This window comes from Macrobrachium rosenbergii, chromosome 46 (genome assembly GCF_040412425.1).
Source record: "Macrobrachium rosenbergii isolate ZJJX-2024 chromosome 46, ASM4041242v1, whole genome shotgun sequence".
NCBI classification, from domain to species: domain Eukaryota; kingdom Metazoa; phylum Arthropoda; class Malacostraca; order Decapoda; family Palaemonidae; genus Macrobrachium; species Macrobrachium rosenbergii.
The window spans coordinates 19,183,815-19,204,907 of NC_089786.1; the positions used below are offsets into that span (position 1 = coordinate 19,183,815).

At 34.6% G+C, this 21,093-nt stretch overlaps 2 protein-coding genes across 2 annotated transcripts in view; both read right to left on the bottom strand.

Moving 5' to 3' along the window:
* The window catches only part of LOC136830260 (loricrin-like), a 5,933-nt gene extending 1,701 nt beyond the window's left edge, over positions 1-4,232 (bottom strand). The window contains exons 1-2 of the mRNA XM_067089623.1: positions 4,203-4,232; positions 1-1,164 (exon numbers count right to left, since the gene is read on the bottom strand). The exon at positions 1-1,164 is cut by the window's left edge and continues 1,701 nt beyond it. Of these exons, the coding sequence (XP_066945724.1) occupies positions 1-1,164; positions 4,203-4,205 (1,167 nt within the window). The 5' untranslated portion in view covers positions 4,206-4,232. The remainder of the gene's footprint in view (positions 1,165-4,202) is intronic.
* Positions 4,233-15,107: 10,875 nt separating this feature from the next.
* LOC136830376 (keratin, type I cytoskeletal 9-like) lies at positions 15,108-18,258 on the bottom strand. The gene is made up of 2 exons (XM_067089912.1): positions 18,097-18,258; positions 15,108-15,977 (listed from the first exon to the last, which is right to left on the bottom strand). Exons 1-2 carry the CDS (start codon positions 18,256-18,258, stop codon positions 15,108-15,110), a joined length of 1,032 nt encoding a protein of 343 aa, XP_066946013.1.
* Between the last annotated feature and the right edge of the window lie 2,835 nt (positions 18,259-21,093).

Here is a 21,093-nt window from a genome sequence, read left to right on the forward strand (position 1 = left end):
TGATGATCCACCAGAATATCCACCACTTGATCCTCCAGAGCTAAAACCTCCAGAGCTTCCACCAAAGGAAGAGCCTCCAGATGAGCCACCAGAATATCCACCACTTGATCCTCCAGTGCTTAAGCCTCCAGAACTTCCACCAACAGAAGAACCTCCTGTTGATCCACCAGAATATCCACCACTGGATCCCCCACTGGTGAAGCCTCCAGAACTTCCACCAAAGGAAGAGCCTCCTGATGCTCCACCAGAGTACCCACCACTTGATCCTCCACTGCTAAAACCTCCAGAACTTCCAACAAAGGAAGAACCTCCTGAAGAGCCACTTGAATATCCACCACTTGATCCTCCACTGCTTAAACCTCCAGAACTTCCACCAAAGGAAGAACCTCCTGAAGAGCCACTTGAATATCCACCACTTGAACCTCCACTGCTGAAACCTCCAGAACTTCCACCAAAGGAAGAACCTCCTGAAGAGCCACCAGAGTATTGACCACTGAGACCTCCACTGGTGAGGCCTCCAGAGCTTCCACCTCCAGATGATCCACCAGAGTATCCACCACTTGAACCTCTGCTGGTGAAGCCTCCAGAGCTTCCGCCAAAGGAAGAGCCTCCAGATGAACCGCCAGAGTATCTGCCACCTGATCCTCCACTAATAAGACCTCCAGAACCTCCTCCCAAGGAAGAGCTCCCAGAGTACCCTGCACTTGATCCTCCACTGGTGAAGCCTCCAGAGCTTCCACCAAAGGATGAGCTTCTTGATGAACTACCCGAATATCGACCACTTGAGCCTCCACTGACAAAACTTCCAGAGCCTCCACCTAAGGAAGAACTTCCAGATGATCCACCAGAATAGCCACCACTTGCTCCTCCAGGTGTTGTTGAGCTCCCAATGAAAATTGCAGGTCCTCCTACAATTTTAGTACTACCAGACGAACCTCCATAGTATCCTCCACCTGATCCTCCAAATCCTCCAGTGGATCCACTTCCTATTTGACCAGATCCTCCACTTCCAGTGATACCGCCAGTGTAACCACCTCCTCCAATGACTGATCCACCTCCACAGCTACCTCCTCCACATCCTCCGCCTCCTCCACCTCCTCCACTCCGATAAGAAGCTGATGACAGCCCAACAAATAGGCCGATGGCTAATAAAATTTTCATCCCCTGAAACAGATATGACGGAATTAAATATTGACATTAGAGAGACCTCTTAGGATTGATATTAAGTAACCTAAACTAGATTATTCCATTATAAGCTACTGGGCAAAATTAAATGCCTCAAAACATCAACACTGATAACCCAAATGTACTGAAATTTGTTGCATCTGATTCTGTGATCTATAATTCGTTATTAGATAATACAGACCAGAAAGCTTAAAGAATTTACTTTATGAATTATAGCTGACATTCAGCTACATGAGGTGCAATTTATCTAAGTAAAATCTTACGGTAATTCTCAGCGTGTATATATATATATATATATATATATATATATATATATATATATATATATATATATATATATAAATATATATATATATATATATATATATATATATATATATATATATATATATATATATGTGTGAATGTGTATGTGTATGTGTGTGTGTGTGTTGTGAGCCTATGTATGTATAATAGTTAACTTGTCTTGAAAAGCACTGCCCAGTTCTTTCCTTCATTTCTCTTGGTGACTAGTAACATAGCAAAACGGCAATAATTTGAGAAACAATAATGAACTGACCAACAAAAACAAAATTACTACTATTAAGCGTGAAGTCGTCAAGCACCACTACTCAAATGAACTTGGGTATTTCAAGGAAATACAGTTTTGATTGGTTGAGCCACAAGCAAGAAAGTCTTTGACTTACTCATCCTTGCCAGCATAAAGCTAGATGTATCTGAACCAACCAACAAACCTTGGAAAACATTTTAGATTATTTTTGGGACTCGCGGACGGTATTACTTTCAGTTTTCATTAAAGAATAAAAATCACTCTAGGAAGCAGAGATTATTTTCCATCTATTTCTGTAATAAAGGGGTAAAATATAAAGTCATTTTAATTCTCAAGGATATTTTTACTTACAGAGATAACGGTATGAAGAGGGAATAATTTTTCTATTTAGTTTCAAGCAAAGCATCTTGTATCTAAATGATATAGTAAATAAAATGAATAATAAGCGAATAAAGAGGATTATAAGCTAAAGAGATTTTAAAAGAAAAGATGAATTCACGTTCTAGGTCAGCTTTCACCAAACCAGTAACACCTGATGTTTACTTACAAAGTTTTAAAATAACCCGCATGTCGGAAACTTTCATAAAAAAGATAAACAGACAAAACAAAGTGAAAAAATGAATAAATCATGACAAGAGAAAACAACCGAGTAATCCTCATGATCAAAATATCACTGAGTTTTGTACTAACATTTGAAGTTTTGCAAAAATAAAGTTACTTGCAAGAATACGCTTTTTATATAAATAAAGGAGAATCACAAAACCTTAACGTAATGGATTTTTCCCTCTGTGTGGCTAATCTACACACACACATATATATATATACATATATATATATATATATATATATATATATATATATATATATATATATATATATATATATATATATATATATATATACATATATATATGTATATATATATATATATATATATATATATATATATATATATATATATATATATATATATATATATATATATATATATATATATATATATATATATATATATATATATATATATATATATATATATATATATATATGCCTATCAACGAGTTTATCTGTTCAGTTTTATAGCAAATTGCGTATCTTTCCCAGGATTGAGTGATTGGGTAATCTGTAGGTAATAACTTATTTCGACATATAACACAAGCTCGTTGAACTGTTCAGCGACGGGTGAACTGGAGAAGTGAGAAAAAAGTTTTTATGTAAAAGATTTTTTTATTCTTATATTTTCTTATTCATTATTACGTGTATCCGTATTTTTATTATAAAATCGTGTAAAATTACATTGAATTTTATAAAAAGAGATGGTGATACTGAGTTTACTATGATGTAAGGTGCAATTTATAATACTTTGTTCTAATTTCCCAAATGATTATTTTGAGTGAGGAAGAAAAATAAAAAAGATATATTTTCATGCACAGATGATCTGTGAAAGTGATGAACATGCCTTAGAATATCATGAAAGTGAAAAAAAAAAAAAATACGTGAGAGGCATTATACAAAGGTAATTGGATTTCTTCCAGATCGTACAAATCAATGTAAATATGTCTTGGCTACGGATTCCAAAAAGTAAAAGGAAAACGACTGAAGGAATATATATTATCAAAATCATATTAATCACATCATTCTATCTTTACCGTCCTTCGATAATTTTGCGAGTGACAGATTGCATACTTGAACAAAATGTTCTCAAGTGGAAGGCTGACTAAAATGTTCATAAATCCAAGTGAAAGATCTAATCATTTCCTGTATCAAATTGGAGACTTCGCTAAAATGCTCATCAAGCCAGTTTCATATTTTAAAAAATCCATACATCAGATTGCGTCCGCATAAAAATGGCTTATAAATCAGTCACAAACATCTCATTTTACCTTTGACTGATGGGACACGAGAATAGATGATAATAAGTCAGTCCTCAATATCACCCCCAGGCGCAGAAAAAAAAAAAAATAACGGATCAGAGGGCGAATATGTTTTAACTATACTAGATACTAAGGCCCTACACCAAAGAGCTTTTAGGAGCTAAATTTATGTTCATTTCTCAGCAAACTGATAAGTTGAGTCTCAAAATCGTCTTACTCTCAAAATTAGAAATTTTTCATTAGAAAATTGGCTCTAAATATCGGTATCGCTTTACGGGTCATCATACAAATTCCATGGAAAAAATTGCTTCCAAATAACGAATTAAGTTCAGCTTTTAACATTCAGTTATTCGTAAAAAAAAAATACTTTTAACACTTACTAATAAGTCATCTAAGATACAAACATTTTGACCTGTTTTTAGAATATCAATAAACGTTGTTCAGTAATACAGTTCTCGAATCCATTGGCCCCATATCCTAAGAATTAAAAAAAAACAAAACAACCCAAAATCCCAAATACCCAAACGAAATCCCCATAAGCATTCAGTCACAAGTTCAGGTTCAAACTGCGTTGGAGACCTATGTCTACATACCATGACTGAAGGAAGTGCAGGAAGGAACTGTGATGCACGATCCTAAGGGACTCTCTATATATATATCCTACAGACCTGACCTCGCTCGGAGGAAATTAACAGACAGGTTATGTGAGGGGAGGGTTTCAAACGTGGGAGTGATCTTCGACGATGTCCCACGGTAAGGTCGATAAACCACCGGCTGTCTGAAGGATTTTCACCTTTAGGAATGAATGACTAAGGGGTTTGCACCAAGAAGATGATACCTCGTCGTAGGCTCGTCTTTCTATCAAGCATGAAGAGTAGAATGAGCTCCTTTTGGATAATGAAGGATTGCACGAATCTGTTATCTGTACCTATCATGCAAAGTTGTGAGCCAACGGAATATATATATATATATATATATATATATATATATATATATATATATATATATATATATATATATATATATATATATATATATATATATATATATATTTATATATATATATATATATATATATATATATATATGTGTGTGTGTGTGTGTGTGTGTGTGTGTATTATGTATTTATATATGTATGCACTTGGTGTTTTTGTAGTACTATATATATGTTCGAAAAATATGATGGTGTGTGACTGTCTGATATCTAAGTACCTATATGTGGGTTCGAAAATTTGTCAATGGGTACTTAGATGGCCACTGAAGCCAGTATCATACCACTGTTGACATTAATTGACATAACAAACATTGCACACTCACTGCCCTTTCCTTTCTTGAATAATCTGAATTGCACTTTAAGTCCTGTAGCCAAAATTAGTCTTCTAGCCGAATAGATGGTAATATAGATTACTGACTTAATTTTTCGTCTCCTTTGGTTTCTTCAAAGAGTGTAGGAGAATGTTCCCCAGCAGCTTGGCATTCATTTATCTGAACTGTGACTGTTGGTCCTCATCCAATTGCAGTTGGAACTAGGGCCAATGTATCTAGAATATCAAGAGTATTAATAATTTGGGGATTTTAAAATTTCGCATTATCAGCTAGCTATTACTCTAAGAAAAGCTAACTGGAACGAAGAAAGACAATCATATAACAGATCTTGCTAATCGATCTTTTAGAAGTTTGAAATGGTGTTAGGATACAATGATTAGGTCTGTTACGATGAACATGCTGTAGACTCTTCACTATACGAAGTACCATTACTTTTCACATTTGTGTTTGGACATCCTCCTGACAGCTCACCTTAGGTTCTTCAGTGTGAAAAGCCTTTGTTTTCTTTTTTGTTCTTCTTGTACACCAGGAGGGGCATTCCTTCCGTTCTTGTTGACAGACATGGCAAACATTTACTTTTAGTTGGGTTTCACTATCAACTGAAAGACTGTCCTTTTGGGTCTGTCAGCTTTGCTTAGGATAGCACTAGAATTCTTAAGGGTTGATAATGGAGTGCTAATAACAGCGCGCCATAGTGGTAGAGAGGAGTTCGAGTCCCAATTGTGGATCCCTCCGTAATTAGAAATTATCCTAAAAGCCATTCTAAGTGTGACTGAGAATGAAATTGGGAATCGAAAGTGAATAATTATCATATTCAATGTTTCCATACTTTAATATTCTCTCTTTGCTCATGCAGGAAATAAGATGGGGTCCGGTCGGATGAATTTTTCAATGAAAATTATTTTTTCTTATGGGTCAGGTTAAACGCAAGTGATTATTATATTACCATAATTCTATACCATACGCTACTTGAAGCATAAACTTGGAAAAGAGCACACGCTCACACACACACACACAAACACACACACACACACACACACACACATATATATATATATATATATATATATATATATATATATATATATATATATATATATATATATATATAATATATATATATATATATATATATGTATATATATGTATATATACATATATATATATAGTGTATATATATATATATATATATATATATATATATATATATATATATATATATATATATATATATTTACCTATTTATGCACTTGTATTAATGATCTGTTGTGCAAGCAGCAATGGTCACAAAAAAACCTAAATGCCAAGATAGTAGTAAACATATAAATGAATCAACAAATAGAAAAATTGTTGCAAGGTACACGGTATGCTTAGAAAGGAGAGAAAGTGCAGGGAAAGGGAGAGATGGAAAAAATTACAAGCTAAAATCGAGAACAAGTTTACAAAGAATAGAGAGAAAGACCAGGGGGAAGGTGGGGGAGGGACGGGGGAGGGGGATGAAAGGGAAAGGACGGGGCCACTTATGGAATAAAAGGCTTTTTCTCAATGAAAGACTTTGGATGAGAGGAGGCTGCCATCATCCCCAAAGAAATTAGAGTATAAACATTTTTACCAGCATTCTATTGATATGTGACAACTTTTTATATACGTTAATGAATGCGTGAATGAAATATATAATTAATTAAGTCTTGCATAATTGAATAATAATGTTAATTAATTAATCAAGAATAAAGAATATAAATGAGTAAATGTATGAATATAAAGTACAATGATTACTGAGTAAATAAAATTTTAAAAAATTACTTGTACAATACAAAAATATGAATACATTACAATTAAGTCAATGAAATAATGAGCTTCCACAAATGAATGAGAAAAATAAGATAATGAATAAAATGTCTAAGAAAGACCTTTTCCTTATTTAAGAACTTCAGCATCCCCCCCTCATCGCGCGATACTACAAAATGAACGTCTTTTATCACCCTCTATAACTCCAGCGGCCAGTTGGCAAAATCAACTGATGTGCTAAAATTTTAAAACGCCGTGATTTGTGAGAGGAAATCAATTGCGTATTTACCAAACCTTCAATTCACGCCCATTAATCCGCCAAATAACAGCATTTTTTAGATGCCATGAATTGGCAGCAAAGGGCAGTTGCCTTCGACGTGAAACGACAGACTCATCCTACTTAGTGGACAAAGCGTAACGGCACTTCAGTATTGCCTGCGTCAGGAGTGTGCACTCCTCAGCGTGTGTTTTGGGATGAGGTAGCCAGCACCATGCCACTCTCGTTATCTGCTACATATTACAGCTGATGAATTAACACTTACATAATTCACTGTTTAAGTTAATATAGGCACGACGTTTTCAAGTGTATCGTGCCTGAGATTTTAACATAGTTTTTTCTGCTACGACTGAATAACAATTAGGTGATGTAAACACGTATATATATATATATATATATATATATATATATATATATATATAATATATATATATATATATATATATATATATATATATATATATATATATATATATATATTACTAAAAGGACCTCATTCAAACTGGATGGTATTTAATGGAGTTTTTATTCAAAAAGTTACAAGCTTTCTTGGACAAACAGTCCACATTATCAAGTATCCGTACAATGACTATGCGTTTGCTCATTGTACGGATTTTAATGTGGACTGTTTGTCAAGAAAGCTTGTAACTTTTTTTGAATAAAAACTCCATTAAATACCATCCAGTTTGAATGAGGTCCTTTAGTAATTCTACTAATGCACAGAACAATTGTGTATGTGATAAAAAGTATATATATATATATATATATATATATATATATATATATATATATATATATATATATATATATATATATATATATATTTAATAACGAAAAGTAAAAACGCGATGTTATACAATCAGATGAAACAATGAGATGCTATGTACTTTCGTCTTATTATTGCTGGGAACATGTCTTGCTAATAAGAGGAAAGTACTAAGTATCTCATTGTTTCACTCTTTCCTTCAATGGCTGTAACTGTAATATATTTGTTATATATATATATAATATATATATATATATATATATATATATATATATATATATATATACTATATATATATATATATATATATATATATATATATATATATATATATATATATATATATATATATACATATGTAAGTGTGTGTGTGTGTATTTGTGTCTATGCATACATACATATATATAGTCTTGCTTGGACAAGGCCCCAAGACACTTGCCCTCCGTCACCACAGATACGACCCACCGAACTCGTCTAAATATCAGGTATTTTTTGCTTAGGTCAACAGACGCACAATGAGCTTGAAAAGAAACGCATCAAAACCCAGCGTGCCTCGGTTGAGAATCGAGCAGGGCTTAAATTTGACCACACAACTTTTCTCCTTTTGGAGAGAGCGGTGCCAGAAGGATAAAGATTTCAGGGTTCTATGCGAGTCTTTGGGGATGTGGGTTATTAGCCCCAAACCCTATTCCGTGATGCCGTTAGGTGCTAGTTCCCATCTAACAGCGAGGTGTTTAATGTGCAGTAGGGAGGGAGTGATTCACGGACCTAGTGAAAAGCTCGGCAAATGCTGCACCTCTCAGTCGCAGCACTCACTTCGGCTGACTGCACCTCCCAAATGTAGACGCTGGATTTGCCACACTTTCTGCATATATATATATATATATATATATATATATATATATATATATATATATATATATATATATATATATATATATATATATATATATATATATATATATATATATATATGACTGTGAAATATTTTCTGTTAAAACAGAATTCCATCAAATATAAGGGAAGTCCATAAGAACGCCAAAATGTGGATATTTGCCTGAAGAGAGAGACAATTCGGTCTCTGAAATATAGCCTTTATTTTCCACAATTTGGCATTTTTATAGGTTCCTTATATTTGATATGTATATATATATATATATATATATATATATATATATATATATATATATATATATATATATATATATATATATATATATATATATATATATATATGACTGTGAAACTGGGGATTTCAGGAAATTCGAGAAATCACCAATTCACTAAGGAACATTTGATTCCCGAGGGGCTAGTACTAAACACTGCAAAACAATTATTCATCTACACTGTTTCGCCATGTTTAGTAGTAGCCCCACAGGGATCAAATTTGTTTCACCATGTTTAGTACTAGCCCCTCGGGGATTAAATGTCCTAAGTGCATTCCATCCCCGAGGGCTAGTACCAAATATGGCAAAACACGTTTGATCCCCAAGGGCTAGTACTAAACACAGTGAAATAGTATATATGAATCACTATTTTGCTGTGTTTAGTACTAGCCCCTGGGGGATCAAATGTCGCTAAATGAATTGGTGATTTCAATGAATTCTGAAATTCCTAGTTTCACAGTCTTATTGAAATATATATATGTATTTATATATATATATATATATATAATATATATATATATATATATATATATATATATATATATATATATATATATATATATTCTTCTTCTTTTTAACGCTTTTTCCCATTTTTGTATGGGGTAAGCACAATGCCTTCTTTTTAAGGACTTTTGATTTGGCTTTGGGGTAGACCGTAGTCTCGATCGGCTGCCCTGCCTTATAGACCCCAGTATATGTTATGTATCATATACAGACCCAACGCCCTTTCTCCCAGCAGCGAGTATGTTGCGCGGGCAGGTCGAGATTCGATAGATGTTTGTTATATTTTTAGAAGATGTTGCGGTGGCTTTGTTTTGTGTGTGTACTTAGTCTGTAACACCCATTTGCTTTTTAAGCAAACCTATCCGTTGATTACATATATAATCCTAGGGTGTCATAGCAAAGTGTCCGCCTCTCTGATCAGTCGGCTGCGGTTGAACCCGCCCACAGACCTAGAAATATCATATATATATATATATATATATATATATATATATATATATATATATATATATATAATATATATATATATATATATATATATATGGCACCGTGGTGGCACAGTGGCATGATTCTCGGCTACCAGTCAAGAGGGCTGGGGTTCAAATCCTGCCGCTTGCCGATGGCTCAGATTGAGCCACTGCACGAATCTGGTAGCCTGCCAACCTAACGGTCCGAAAAAACCTGAGAGGTTCAGTAGGAGGGTAGGTACCAGCCCTCGGGCTGGGGAGTTAAACAGTGGGCTTAGCGACACACTGGCCATGTGTCATAGGTGTTGGGACCTGTCCCCCACTGGCTGTCAACCTAAGAAACAGGAGATCAGCACTTGCCCTGTGAGCCTACAGAGGCCTAGGAGAGATTTAACTTTAACTAATATATATGGATATGTTTGTCACTACAAAGCCTTAAGATCTAAGTGCAAGAAATATGAAGATGTTATGATGTCTGATAGTGGGAAACGAACCCAGTTACAGTATATGTATATATATATATATATATATATATATATATATATATATATATATATATATATATATATATATATATATGTGTGTGTGTGTGTTGCAACTATGGGTCCTGGGTTCGTTTCCGGCTATCAGACATCATAACACCTTCATATTTCTTGCACTTGGATCTCAAGGCTTTGTAGTGACAAGCATATCCAAAAAAAAACGCAAAGAATGCGAGAAGTTAAGAAGGCATTGTGGCTATTACAATTACATACGTATCTGGTGAAAAGTGATCAGTAGATTGTAGATTCTACACATATATATATATATATATATATATATATATATATATATATATATATATATATATATATATGAATATATATTGTAGGCACATGCTGTCAACTCGTATTAAGATTTCCCCACCATTAATCGTGGCAATGAGTGCAGAACGGTCATAATGAAAGTAATTTAGCGATGTATAATCTTAAAATCAATTTTCTTCAATATCAAGAGTTGTTATATTTTAATTATCATTCGTTTTTTTCCACTGGAAGCCATAAAGCTCCCAATTTAACGGTCCTTGAAGTTTTATGATGTTTTTTTCATGTTCTTGATATTGTTTAGAATTTCTGAAGCCTTACAAACGACCTCCCTTCATCTTCAGAGCCCCACTCTCAGACGCCATTCGTCATAAATGTTGCTCGGGGCTATTTTTTGGTTTTACTTTCACACTCCTCACATCTCCGCCTCCTCCACCCCTACCCCTCCTCCTCTCCAACACCCCAACCCCTAACCCCCATTTCACCTTACTCCCTTAATTTATTGTTGAGGAAAACTGAACTCCTAAACTCCTCTTTGCCTTCAAACTATCTAATGTACTTCCCTCCTGTCTCCATCCCACTGCCCCATCCCGTTCTCCATCCCCATTTCTCTTTTGCTTCCATTACATCGCTCCCCTTCCTTTTCATTTCCCCTGTCCCTCTCTCCATCGCCTTTTGGCTAACTTCTCTTTCCCTCCATCCTTTCTATACCGCCTCTACCCATTCTATCCTCATTTTCTTCCTTTCCTTCCATCTCCCCGTTTCGCCCCTTCTTTCCATCTCGCATCCATCTTCCTTTTCCATCACCTCCCTCTAATCCTTTTTCACTTCCCTCATTTCTACAGTCACTTTTCTCCCCTTTTTTTCTTTAGCAATTTCCATCTCTCTTAACACATCTCCATTTCCCTTCCTTCGTCAATTCTCCCCATTCCATATCCGGTTTCCTTATGCCTCTTCTCTCCTCGCATTTTCCTTCGCAATCCATCTTCCTCAGTCAACCTCCCATTTCTTTTCCTCCTTCCGACGCCCCCTCATATACCCCCCTACCTCCTCAATTGAAGGTCAAGAAGTAAAATGAATCTTCTCCCTCTCATAAATCGCAAAAATAGGTTACAAGAAATTTCATTTATACCTTTCAAATTGCTCTGCAGTAAATTACCTTAATCACAAGCTCTAAAAATAGGTTATATGTTCAGCAGAAGGCATGACAGCTTTTGTATGCCTCTAATGAAGCTCTTAATTATATCAATTATATATATATATATATATATATATATATATATATATATATATATATATATATATATATATATATATATATATATATATATATGACACATCACACACATATATATATATATATATATATATACTTTATTTCGTCAGTACACACTTGTATATATATATATATATATATATATATATCCTAATGGCTTGGAAATAAAGTCGAAACCGGTCTAACCCTGCCTTCTTATTGTGTATATATAATATATATATATAATATATATATATATATATATATATATATATATATATATATATATATATATATATATATATATATATATATATATATATATGTTATATATATATATACATATACATATATATATAAATATTATATATATACATATACATATATATATGCATATGCATATATATATATATATATATATATATATATATATATATTATATATATATATAAATATCATATATATATATATATATATATATATATATATATATATATATATATATATATATATAATAATAAGTCGTTTTCCCTACTTAGAGCAGCTCCAGAGAAAAAAGATCACAGTCACTGTCGCATTCCCTCTTTGGCCGCTGAATCGTGGATGAATTCTTTACAACCGCTTCATACAACTGCATACACGACTCATCAGCAAGACAGAAATAGACAGGCTGACTGAGTCAGAAGAGATTGGCCTAATCCTAAATGAATTGATGGATCAATCGGTGTTTGGTTACCAATACTCATGCTGATCTCCCGCCTTTGACTAGCATTTGCAGAAAATACAAGTGAAAAATATGACGAAGTTTCTTCGGCGTAATCGAATTTTCCGTACAGCCGCTACAGCGTATAATCAAGGCCACCGAAATTGGATCTATCTTTCGGTGGTGTCAATATAATGCTGTATGAGCCGCGGCCCATGAAACTTTAACCACGAGCCAGTGGTGGCCTATACTATACCGTTACCAGAAACACGATTATGGCTAACCTTAATCTTAAATAAAATAAAAACTACTGAGGCTAGAGGGCTGCAATCTGGTATGTTTGATGATCGGAGGGTGGATGATCAACACACCAATTTGCAGCCCTCTAGCCTCAGTAGTTTTAAGATCTGAGGGCGGACAGAAAAAGTGCGGACAGAAAAAAGTGCGGGCAGAATAAAGTGCAGACGGACAGACAAAGCCGGCACAATAGTTTTCTTGTAAAGAAAACTAAAAATAAATACAACCTTCCCTAATATTGTCCGACATGATACTTTTCATGCATGTGAAAAAAATTACTAATAACGTTAAGAATATCAATAACTAATATGGTTTTTTCGCAACATTTTCATATCTATACAATTCAGATATGAGCACTAGATCTTTGAAAAAATTAGTCGAGTTTTTCAACCCGTTTTATGGGTTGATAAACTCGACTAATTTTTTAGTCGGCATTAGGAACTTTTTAAATATAAAGTAATGCAAGCCAATTAAAAACTAATTTTTTTCTTGGATTCGAATTCCTAGGAAGAATGGAGAAGAGTCATTCCTCATTACATGGCTTTACAGGTAAGTTGATAGAAAATGACGGAGTCACTGTTTTAAAAGTTAAATTGTGTAAAAATGAAAGCAGAAATTTGTGAGTCATCAAGAAAAATATAAGCTGATAGACGTCTGCCAGTCATATAGAACACGGAAGGGAAGACAAAGAAATTGTCTAGTCATCGTAAGGAAACCAGTCTATCAAAGCCTTGTACAATACTTAGGTGATGCCCCGAAGTAATGAGAATACTACGGGAAAGTCTCGATGGATATTTAACAGACCCGCTGAAATGCTTTGGAATACAGTGAATTTTAACGAGAGTTTCCAGAGTTCCTTAATACAGGAAGAAAGGCTACGACTGATACAGACAGAGAGGAGGATATAGCAGCCGTTAGAAACGAGTTAGAAAATTTATTGGAAGAGTTATCGTTGTAAAACCCCTGTAGTTCAGCTGTCTTGAGAAATATGCATTATGTAGATTTCTTAAAGGGCAACAGGAGAAATGCTGTTTCCATGTTGAGCGTGGAAAAGTTTATCTATAACATTAATTTTAAGCTATAAAGCAATTAAGGCAATTTTCCTGGGTTTCTAGAGTTACACATTTCCCTGTTGACGGTGACTAATGAAAAGAAAATATCGTAAGGAAATCATACTCAAGAAATTAAAAATATTAACCACAAATTAACAATACTTGAAACACTAAAATTTATTATAAACACGCGCAAACACGCACACACATATATACTGTATATATATATATATATATATATATATATATATATATATATATATATATATATATATATATATATGATATGACTATTTATCACATCACCGTGATTCATATATTAATCAGAAAGCTACAAACGTCCTTTAATATTCAATTATACCAGATAATATATTTTCATATACCGAAGGGGAATTTTTAGGTGATAATAAGTCCACCGTCCCGTGGGATACCTCTCTTGTGGCCGACTGGTTAGCGTGTCATCAGTAGTCCTGATTCCCCGTCCGTCGCTGGTTTGATCCCACGGGACGGTGGACTTATTATCACCTAAAATTCCCCTTCGGTAACATATATATGAAAAATATATTACTTCCTGGAGGTAGAGTGAATTGATATTAAAGGACGTTTGTAGCTTGAATATATATATATATATATATATATATATATATATATATATATATATATATATATACATACATATATATATATATATATATATATATATATATATATATATATATATATATATATGTTATATATACTATAGTATTTTATATATATATATATACATATACTAGTGTGTGTTTTTGTGTGTGCGCGTGTGTGTGTATTCCTGTGTCTGGGGAGTGTTTCACAAAGTAATGTAGAAGTATGGCATATCTGTTTTTTCTATAGTATTTTTCATTCTTACTAGGAACATTTTCACAAAGTAATATAGGATAATATATAAATCTCAGATATATATATATTGTTGTAATTTATTGATAAAGAAGTCCATTTTATTTCATGAAATTCATGTTAATGACCATAACTTGTGTGACGCTTGCAATATCATTATAGCCACCAACCAGTAATGAAATTTTCGAACTTTGCATACCATTTCCGATAGAGTAAAATTATCCTCTATTTGGAGGCAAGTAGCCACCAGGTAAAGAACCTCCAAAGTTGCTACCGCCACCGGAGGATGATCCTCCAAAGTTGCCGCTACCACCGGAGGATGAGCCTCCAAAGCTGCTGCCTCCACCGAAGGATGAGCCTCCAAAGTTGCCGCCATCACCGGAGGATGAGCCTCCAAAGTTGCTGCCTCCACCGAAGGACGACCCTCCAAAGTTGTTGCCGTCGTCATAAGATCCTCCGTCGTCGTTGTTCCCACCGGAGGATGATCCTCCAAAACTGCTGCCACCACCGAAAGATGAGCCTCCAAAGCCACTGCTGCCACCGGAGGATGAACCTCCAAAGTTGTTGCCGTCGTCATATGATCCTCCATTGTTGTCGTTACCGGAAGATCCTCCTAAGTCGTTTCCACCACCGAAGGATGAGCCACCAAAGGATGAGCCTCCGAAGTTATTGCCGTCGTCGTACGATCCACCATCGTTGTTGTTACCGCCGAAGGATGAACCTCCGAAGTTGCTCCCACCGTCGAAGGATGAGCCTCCAGAAGTGCTTCCTCCCCCAAAGGAGGAGCCTCCAAAGTCATTACCATTGTCGTAAGAGCCACCTGAACTTCCTCCGAAGGAACCGCCAGAGGAACCTCCGAAGGAACCTCCAGAGGAACCTCCGAAAGAACCGCCAGAGGAGCCTCCGAAGGAACCGCCAGAAGAACCTCCGAAGCTACCGCCACTGCCTCCAAGGAAAGTTCCAGAGGACCCGCCTGGCGAGGAGTAACCCCCGCCCCCTCCTGAGGAGCTGCCGAAAGAGTTCCCAGATATCAACTGGGAAGAGGCAACGCCCGCCGAAAGGGCCAGGAAGAACAGCGTGGCAGATTGCTGGAAGAATAAGTGGGAATGAGAATGATGACTAATCAAAACGACACAGTAATATGAAAATTGCCGAGAGAAAAAAATAACTTGAATTCGTGTTTCTTTTCTTTGGGAAAAGTCATCTCGTTGAATTGTGAAAAACGGAGTATGCAGATAAATAAACAGATAGCTAAATGCCTATGAGTAATGTACATTATGAATTAAATTATAAGAAGCCTTTTTGGTAATAATAAGTATACTGCTTCTGCAGTATACTTTAGATAACAGTAAAACGTTAATAACCATGGTTGTAACCACAAGTTAATATAAACCGGTTAATCAGTCATTAAATATATTAAATCAATATGTAGGTCATACAAAGAAACCTAGTAGCTTCAAGTGATGAACATATGGATTAAACTACACATTCACCGATTCTACTGTACGTTACCTGTTGGAAATCATTGATTATACAAACTTCTTTGAATTTGTTTTAAACTAGTTTTCACGTAATGACCAGCCCTGTGATAAGTCTAAACATCTGACTGACGTTCCTCTCCAAGCCACATTGTAATACTGAAATTATAATATGGAGGAGACAGGTCTATTTCTGCAATTTTTTCCTGATGTTTTTGAGCAGAACGAATGACAGAGAAAGTGGATAAACTTTAGGTAAATAGAAATGGTTCCCTTAAAGATAAAAGGAAATGCTGCGCAGAATGTCATCAACGATCTACATTCTACTTACTTTTATATCGAACTTTGATCATAATATACGCACCACTGCAAACACTTGTACACCTGCATATATATATATATATATATATATATATATATATATATATATATATATATATATATATATATATATATATATATAATCATGAAGCTACAAATGTCGCTTAATATCAAATTCACGCTACCTCGGGAATATCTCCGATGGAGAATTATCACCGAAGGAGAATTTATATAAGTGATAAATGAATTAGTGTCCCGATGGCGTAGTGGTAACGTCTACTGGAGTCGCTGAATAGGCCCGTGTCAATGGTTCGTGTCCCGACGGGTAGCAATTCCTTTATCACTTATATAAATTCCCCTTCGGTGATAATTCTCCATCGGAGATATTCCCGAGGTAGCGTGAATTTGATATTAAGCGACATTTGTAGCTTCATGATTGTATATAAATCACGGTTGATAAAAATTTCATATATATATATATATATATATATATATATATATATATATATATATATATATATATATATATATATATATATATATATATATATATATATATATATATATATATATATATATATATATATATATATATATATATTTCAGGTAAAATCCATCAGATTGTTAACTCAAGAGAAAGTCACCAAGTAATATTTGTCCAACCAACTGCACCAGTGAGAAATGAAAATTTTGGATTTTCACTCTCATTTTCCTACCCCTCCCCAAAATGGAAATTGTCAGCATTTAGAGGAAAAAGTATCAGACTATTTAGTATAGATTTGGTTATCAGTAACAGGCCAGTGGAAAAAATTGTTATGTATTGAAAAACAAGGAAAGTATCAGAAAAATCTCATGGTCTGCTAAATGACAGCTAAGATAAAACTTAAATAGTGACACAAGAAATGAATCAGAGTGAAAATATACAAGCGGTCGCTTACTATCTCAAACAAAATCCTAGTTTTAGACAGAAAGTGGGATAGAACCTAAAACACTGATGAACTAGAAGTAAACTGAAACACTGAAGTAAAGCAGAAACCCGATCAAAACCAAAAGCTTCCATTCTGAAAGAACCGCAAAGGATCTTACCATGATTCCAGACAAACCAGTACTGTTCATTTCAGAACTAGATTCCCCTTTTATACTCTATGAATAAATCCTTCAGAGGAATGACGGCCATCGGAGCGCAATGAATCCGTTCTCTAATGGAAGGTGAGGCGGTGAAGGAATCCATTAAGAGTGGAAAAAGAAAAATCATTCCTCACGAATTACTGCATTTACCTATGGTGACAAATGCACGAATCTCTCAGCCACGCAGGGTTACCATCTGGCATTAATCAGCCATACCAACCTCAAATCGGTCTTACCAGCCTCCAGTCAGCTCTTCCAACCTCCAATCAGTCTTGCCAACCTTAAATGTCATTTCCTCGATGACTAATTCTTCGCCATTGATTGCACGAGAGGGGACACATGCATGGCCGGACAAGTCATTATCTGGATATTTGGAGTCTAGCGTTTTCATGTTGAGGAAGTGAGAGTTCCCTTGGTGTTTCTTTATGCTGACGGAGGCCATTAAGGGTGCGAGGACAAGTGCCGCTTGTCACGAGGATGGCGATGATGATTGGCACAACTGGAAAAGGGAAATTCGATGGGCTTCGGCGCCATTCCTTCGTCAGCAGTCGCAGTAGTGGGAGTGACAAAACTTCGGTTTCCAGTACAGTACTCTTACTATCATCATTATTAATGTTAATGCTTTTAATGTAAAAGAAGGGATAATCGTTATTGGCAATATTTGTCTTAGAATTATGAATAGTAATAAAAATAATAACAGCCATTATTATTATTATTATTATTATTATTATTATTATTATTATTATTATTATTATTATTATTATTATTATTATTGTTGTGACTGTGATGATAATGAGCCTCTTATGTCGGTGTAAGAGTGGATCAACAGTTAATGGATATGAAGATTATCTTTAGGAGGGAAATGACTTGTCATTATTATTATTATTATTATTATTATTATTATTATTATTATTATTATTATTTGGTCTCCAAGAAGTCTCCGAGCGAGACAGAATGACTGACCTCGAAAACTAGTTCCCGCAAAGCACTTGTGAAACGAGACTTACCTGTTCTGCAAAAGCAACGCAGTCAGGTGGGTATTTTGGTGGACGGGGTAGGGGGACCTGGGAAATTATATAAAGGTGAGTGCCAAGGTTCTTCAGATCTTGCTTTAGTTGTTGCCATGGACAAGAATGACAGCCATGCAACAAGCTGTAGAACCAGTAGTTAAAAGGAAAGAACATAATTTTTTTCTTATCATCAAGATATCCATTTCATATTACAATCTTTATTGTTCTTACTATCAGGATATTCATAGCATTAAGATTCTTGTTTTTGGACTCATTACTCTTTTTTATTCTTTTTATTTTTCATGTTGTCTTGAAATTTGTCGAATTCGAAAGGCTGTAAACTCCTGTTAACCACATCACTTGACCCAAAAATTGGTAACCTTTGGATATCTTTTAAAATTGCAAACCCGCTTTTAAGGGGAAGATCAAAATTTCGACAACAAAAATGAAGTCAATGTTTTTTTTGCCTGAAATATCAGTAGCTGGAAAATCCATGAAACTTGTTTTCTTCTATAAATACTGTTAAATGTCTTGAAAGTATTTTCTGTGCAGAACTTACAGTTTCTATTATATTTATCATGAAGTCTCATGTACTAAATATATATATATATATATATATATATATATATATATATATATATATATATATATATATATATATATATATATATATATATATATATATATTTACCGGCCGAGGTTTCTCAAAACCCAGTAATATAATGAAGGCAGGGGAAGCACACCAACAGGTCAAGAAAGTCATATTCATTCAATCGCAACGTTTCGAGGCCAACCAGCAGGCATCATTTTCAAGCTACAAGTAATAATACCTAATTATTACAATAAAATTAAGAGACAAATAATAAAATACACAATATAAATTACATTAAAACAAGCGAAGTTAAAAATATGAATAAGGATCAACCGTTGAGTATGGAGGCAGAGGAAGGACTGACCAAAAACGTAAACAGTTCACGAGAGATAAAGAGGTGTAGACGTGGCATGGGTGTTCAGTGAGGGGACCAGTTTTTTAATAAACAATGATTCATTAATTGCTAAAAGTTTGTGATTAGAGGCTCTGCCCAAAACCTTACAGTCTTTGTACTGAATAGAATGTTTGCATTTATCGGCATGATCCCTTATGTTGGAAAATTCGGGATTTGAAAGTTTAGTGCCAGTTCTATAGCTGACAGCTCTATGACTGTCGATTCGGACTTTAAGTAACCTATGTGTCGATCCAATATAGGTTTCTCGATTACATCGAGGACAAGTAAACTTATAGATAACACAAGAGGTCACCAAAGGATCCAAACGGTCTTTGAAGCTGAAAAGGCTACCGATATTCAGTGGGTTTGTGGGTATAATTTTGGTTTTCACGGCAGGGAGATGACGGGATATTAGAGATCGGAGTTCTTATAAAAGATTGTGTCGTGAATAAAAGGAAGACTGGAATAGAAAGGTAGTTTAGGAACGTGAGGGGTAGGATGACGTGGAACAAAAATATTATTTAAAAATTTGGAGACATGTTTAAAGAATAAGTGTGTGGGAAAGCAGTTGTTGTTAAAGTATTTTTGCAGGAACGTGATTTCATTGTGGAAAGCTTGCCAACTAGAGGATAATGCAAAGGCTCGGTGAAGCATGGTTAATACGGAATTAATCTTAAAATCAAAAGAACAAAAACTATAAAAATTTGTACCAAGACCAGTAAATGTCTTTTTTCTAAAAACAGAAGTAGAGAAGCCTTGATGGGATCGTATTATTAAAATATCTAAAAAATACAACTGGTTGTTAGTCTCGTGTTCAATCGTAAATTTAATATTAGGATGAAATGATTTAATGAAAGCTAAAAACCTCTCGGCATCAAACTGACTTCTAAAAAGTGCAAACGTGTCGTCCACATACCGCTTATAAAATAGTGGATGGTAACTAAGGGGACAAGTATCAATCATGTGCTCTTCCAGCGAGCACATGAAGATACCGGCGTTTTAATGGGTTCTGCAAGAACGATTTCGAGAAACTTTTAGATCTAGCGGTGCGGGACAACGTTTTTTGTTTTTAATGGTTGTTCTTACTCGCAAATTGAGGGTATGGCTATGGGCTCTCCACTTGGACCCATCTTCGCCGGTATCTTCATGTGTATTTTATTATTTGTCTCTTAATTTTATTGTAATAATTAGGTATTATTACTTGTAGCTTGAAAATGATGCCTGCTGGTTGGCCTCGAAACGTTGCGATTGAATAAATATGACTTTCTTGACCTGTTGGTG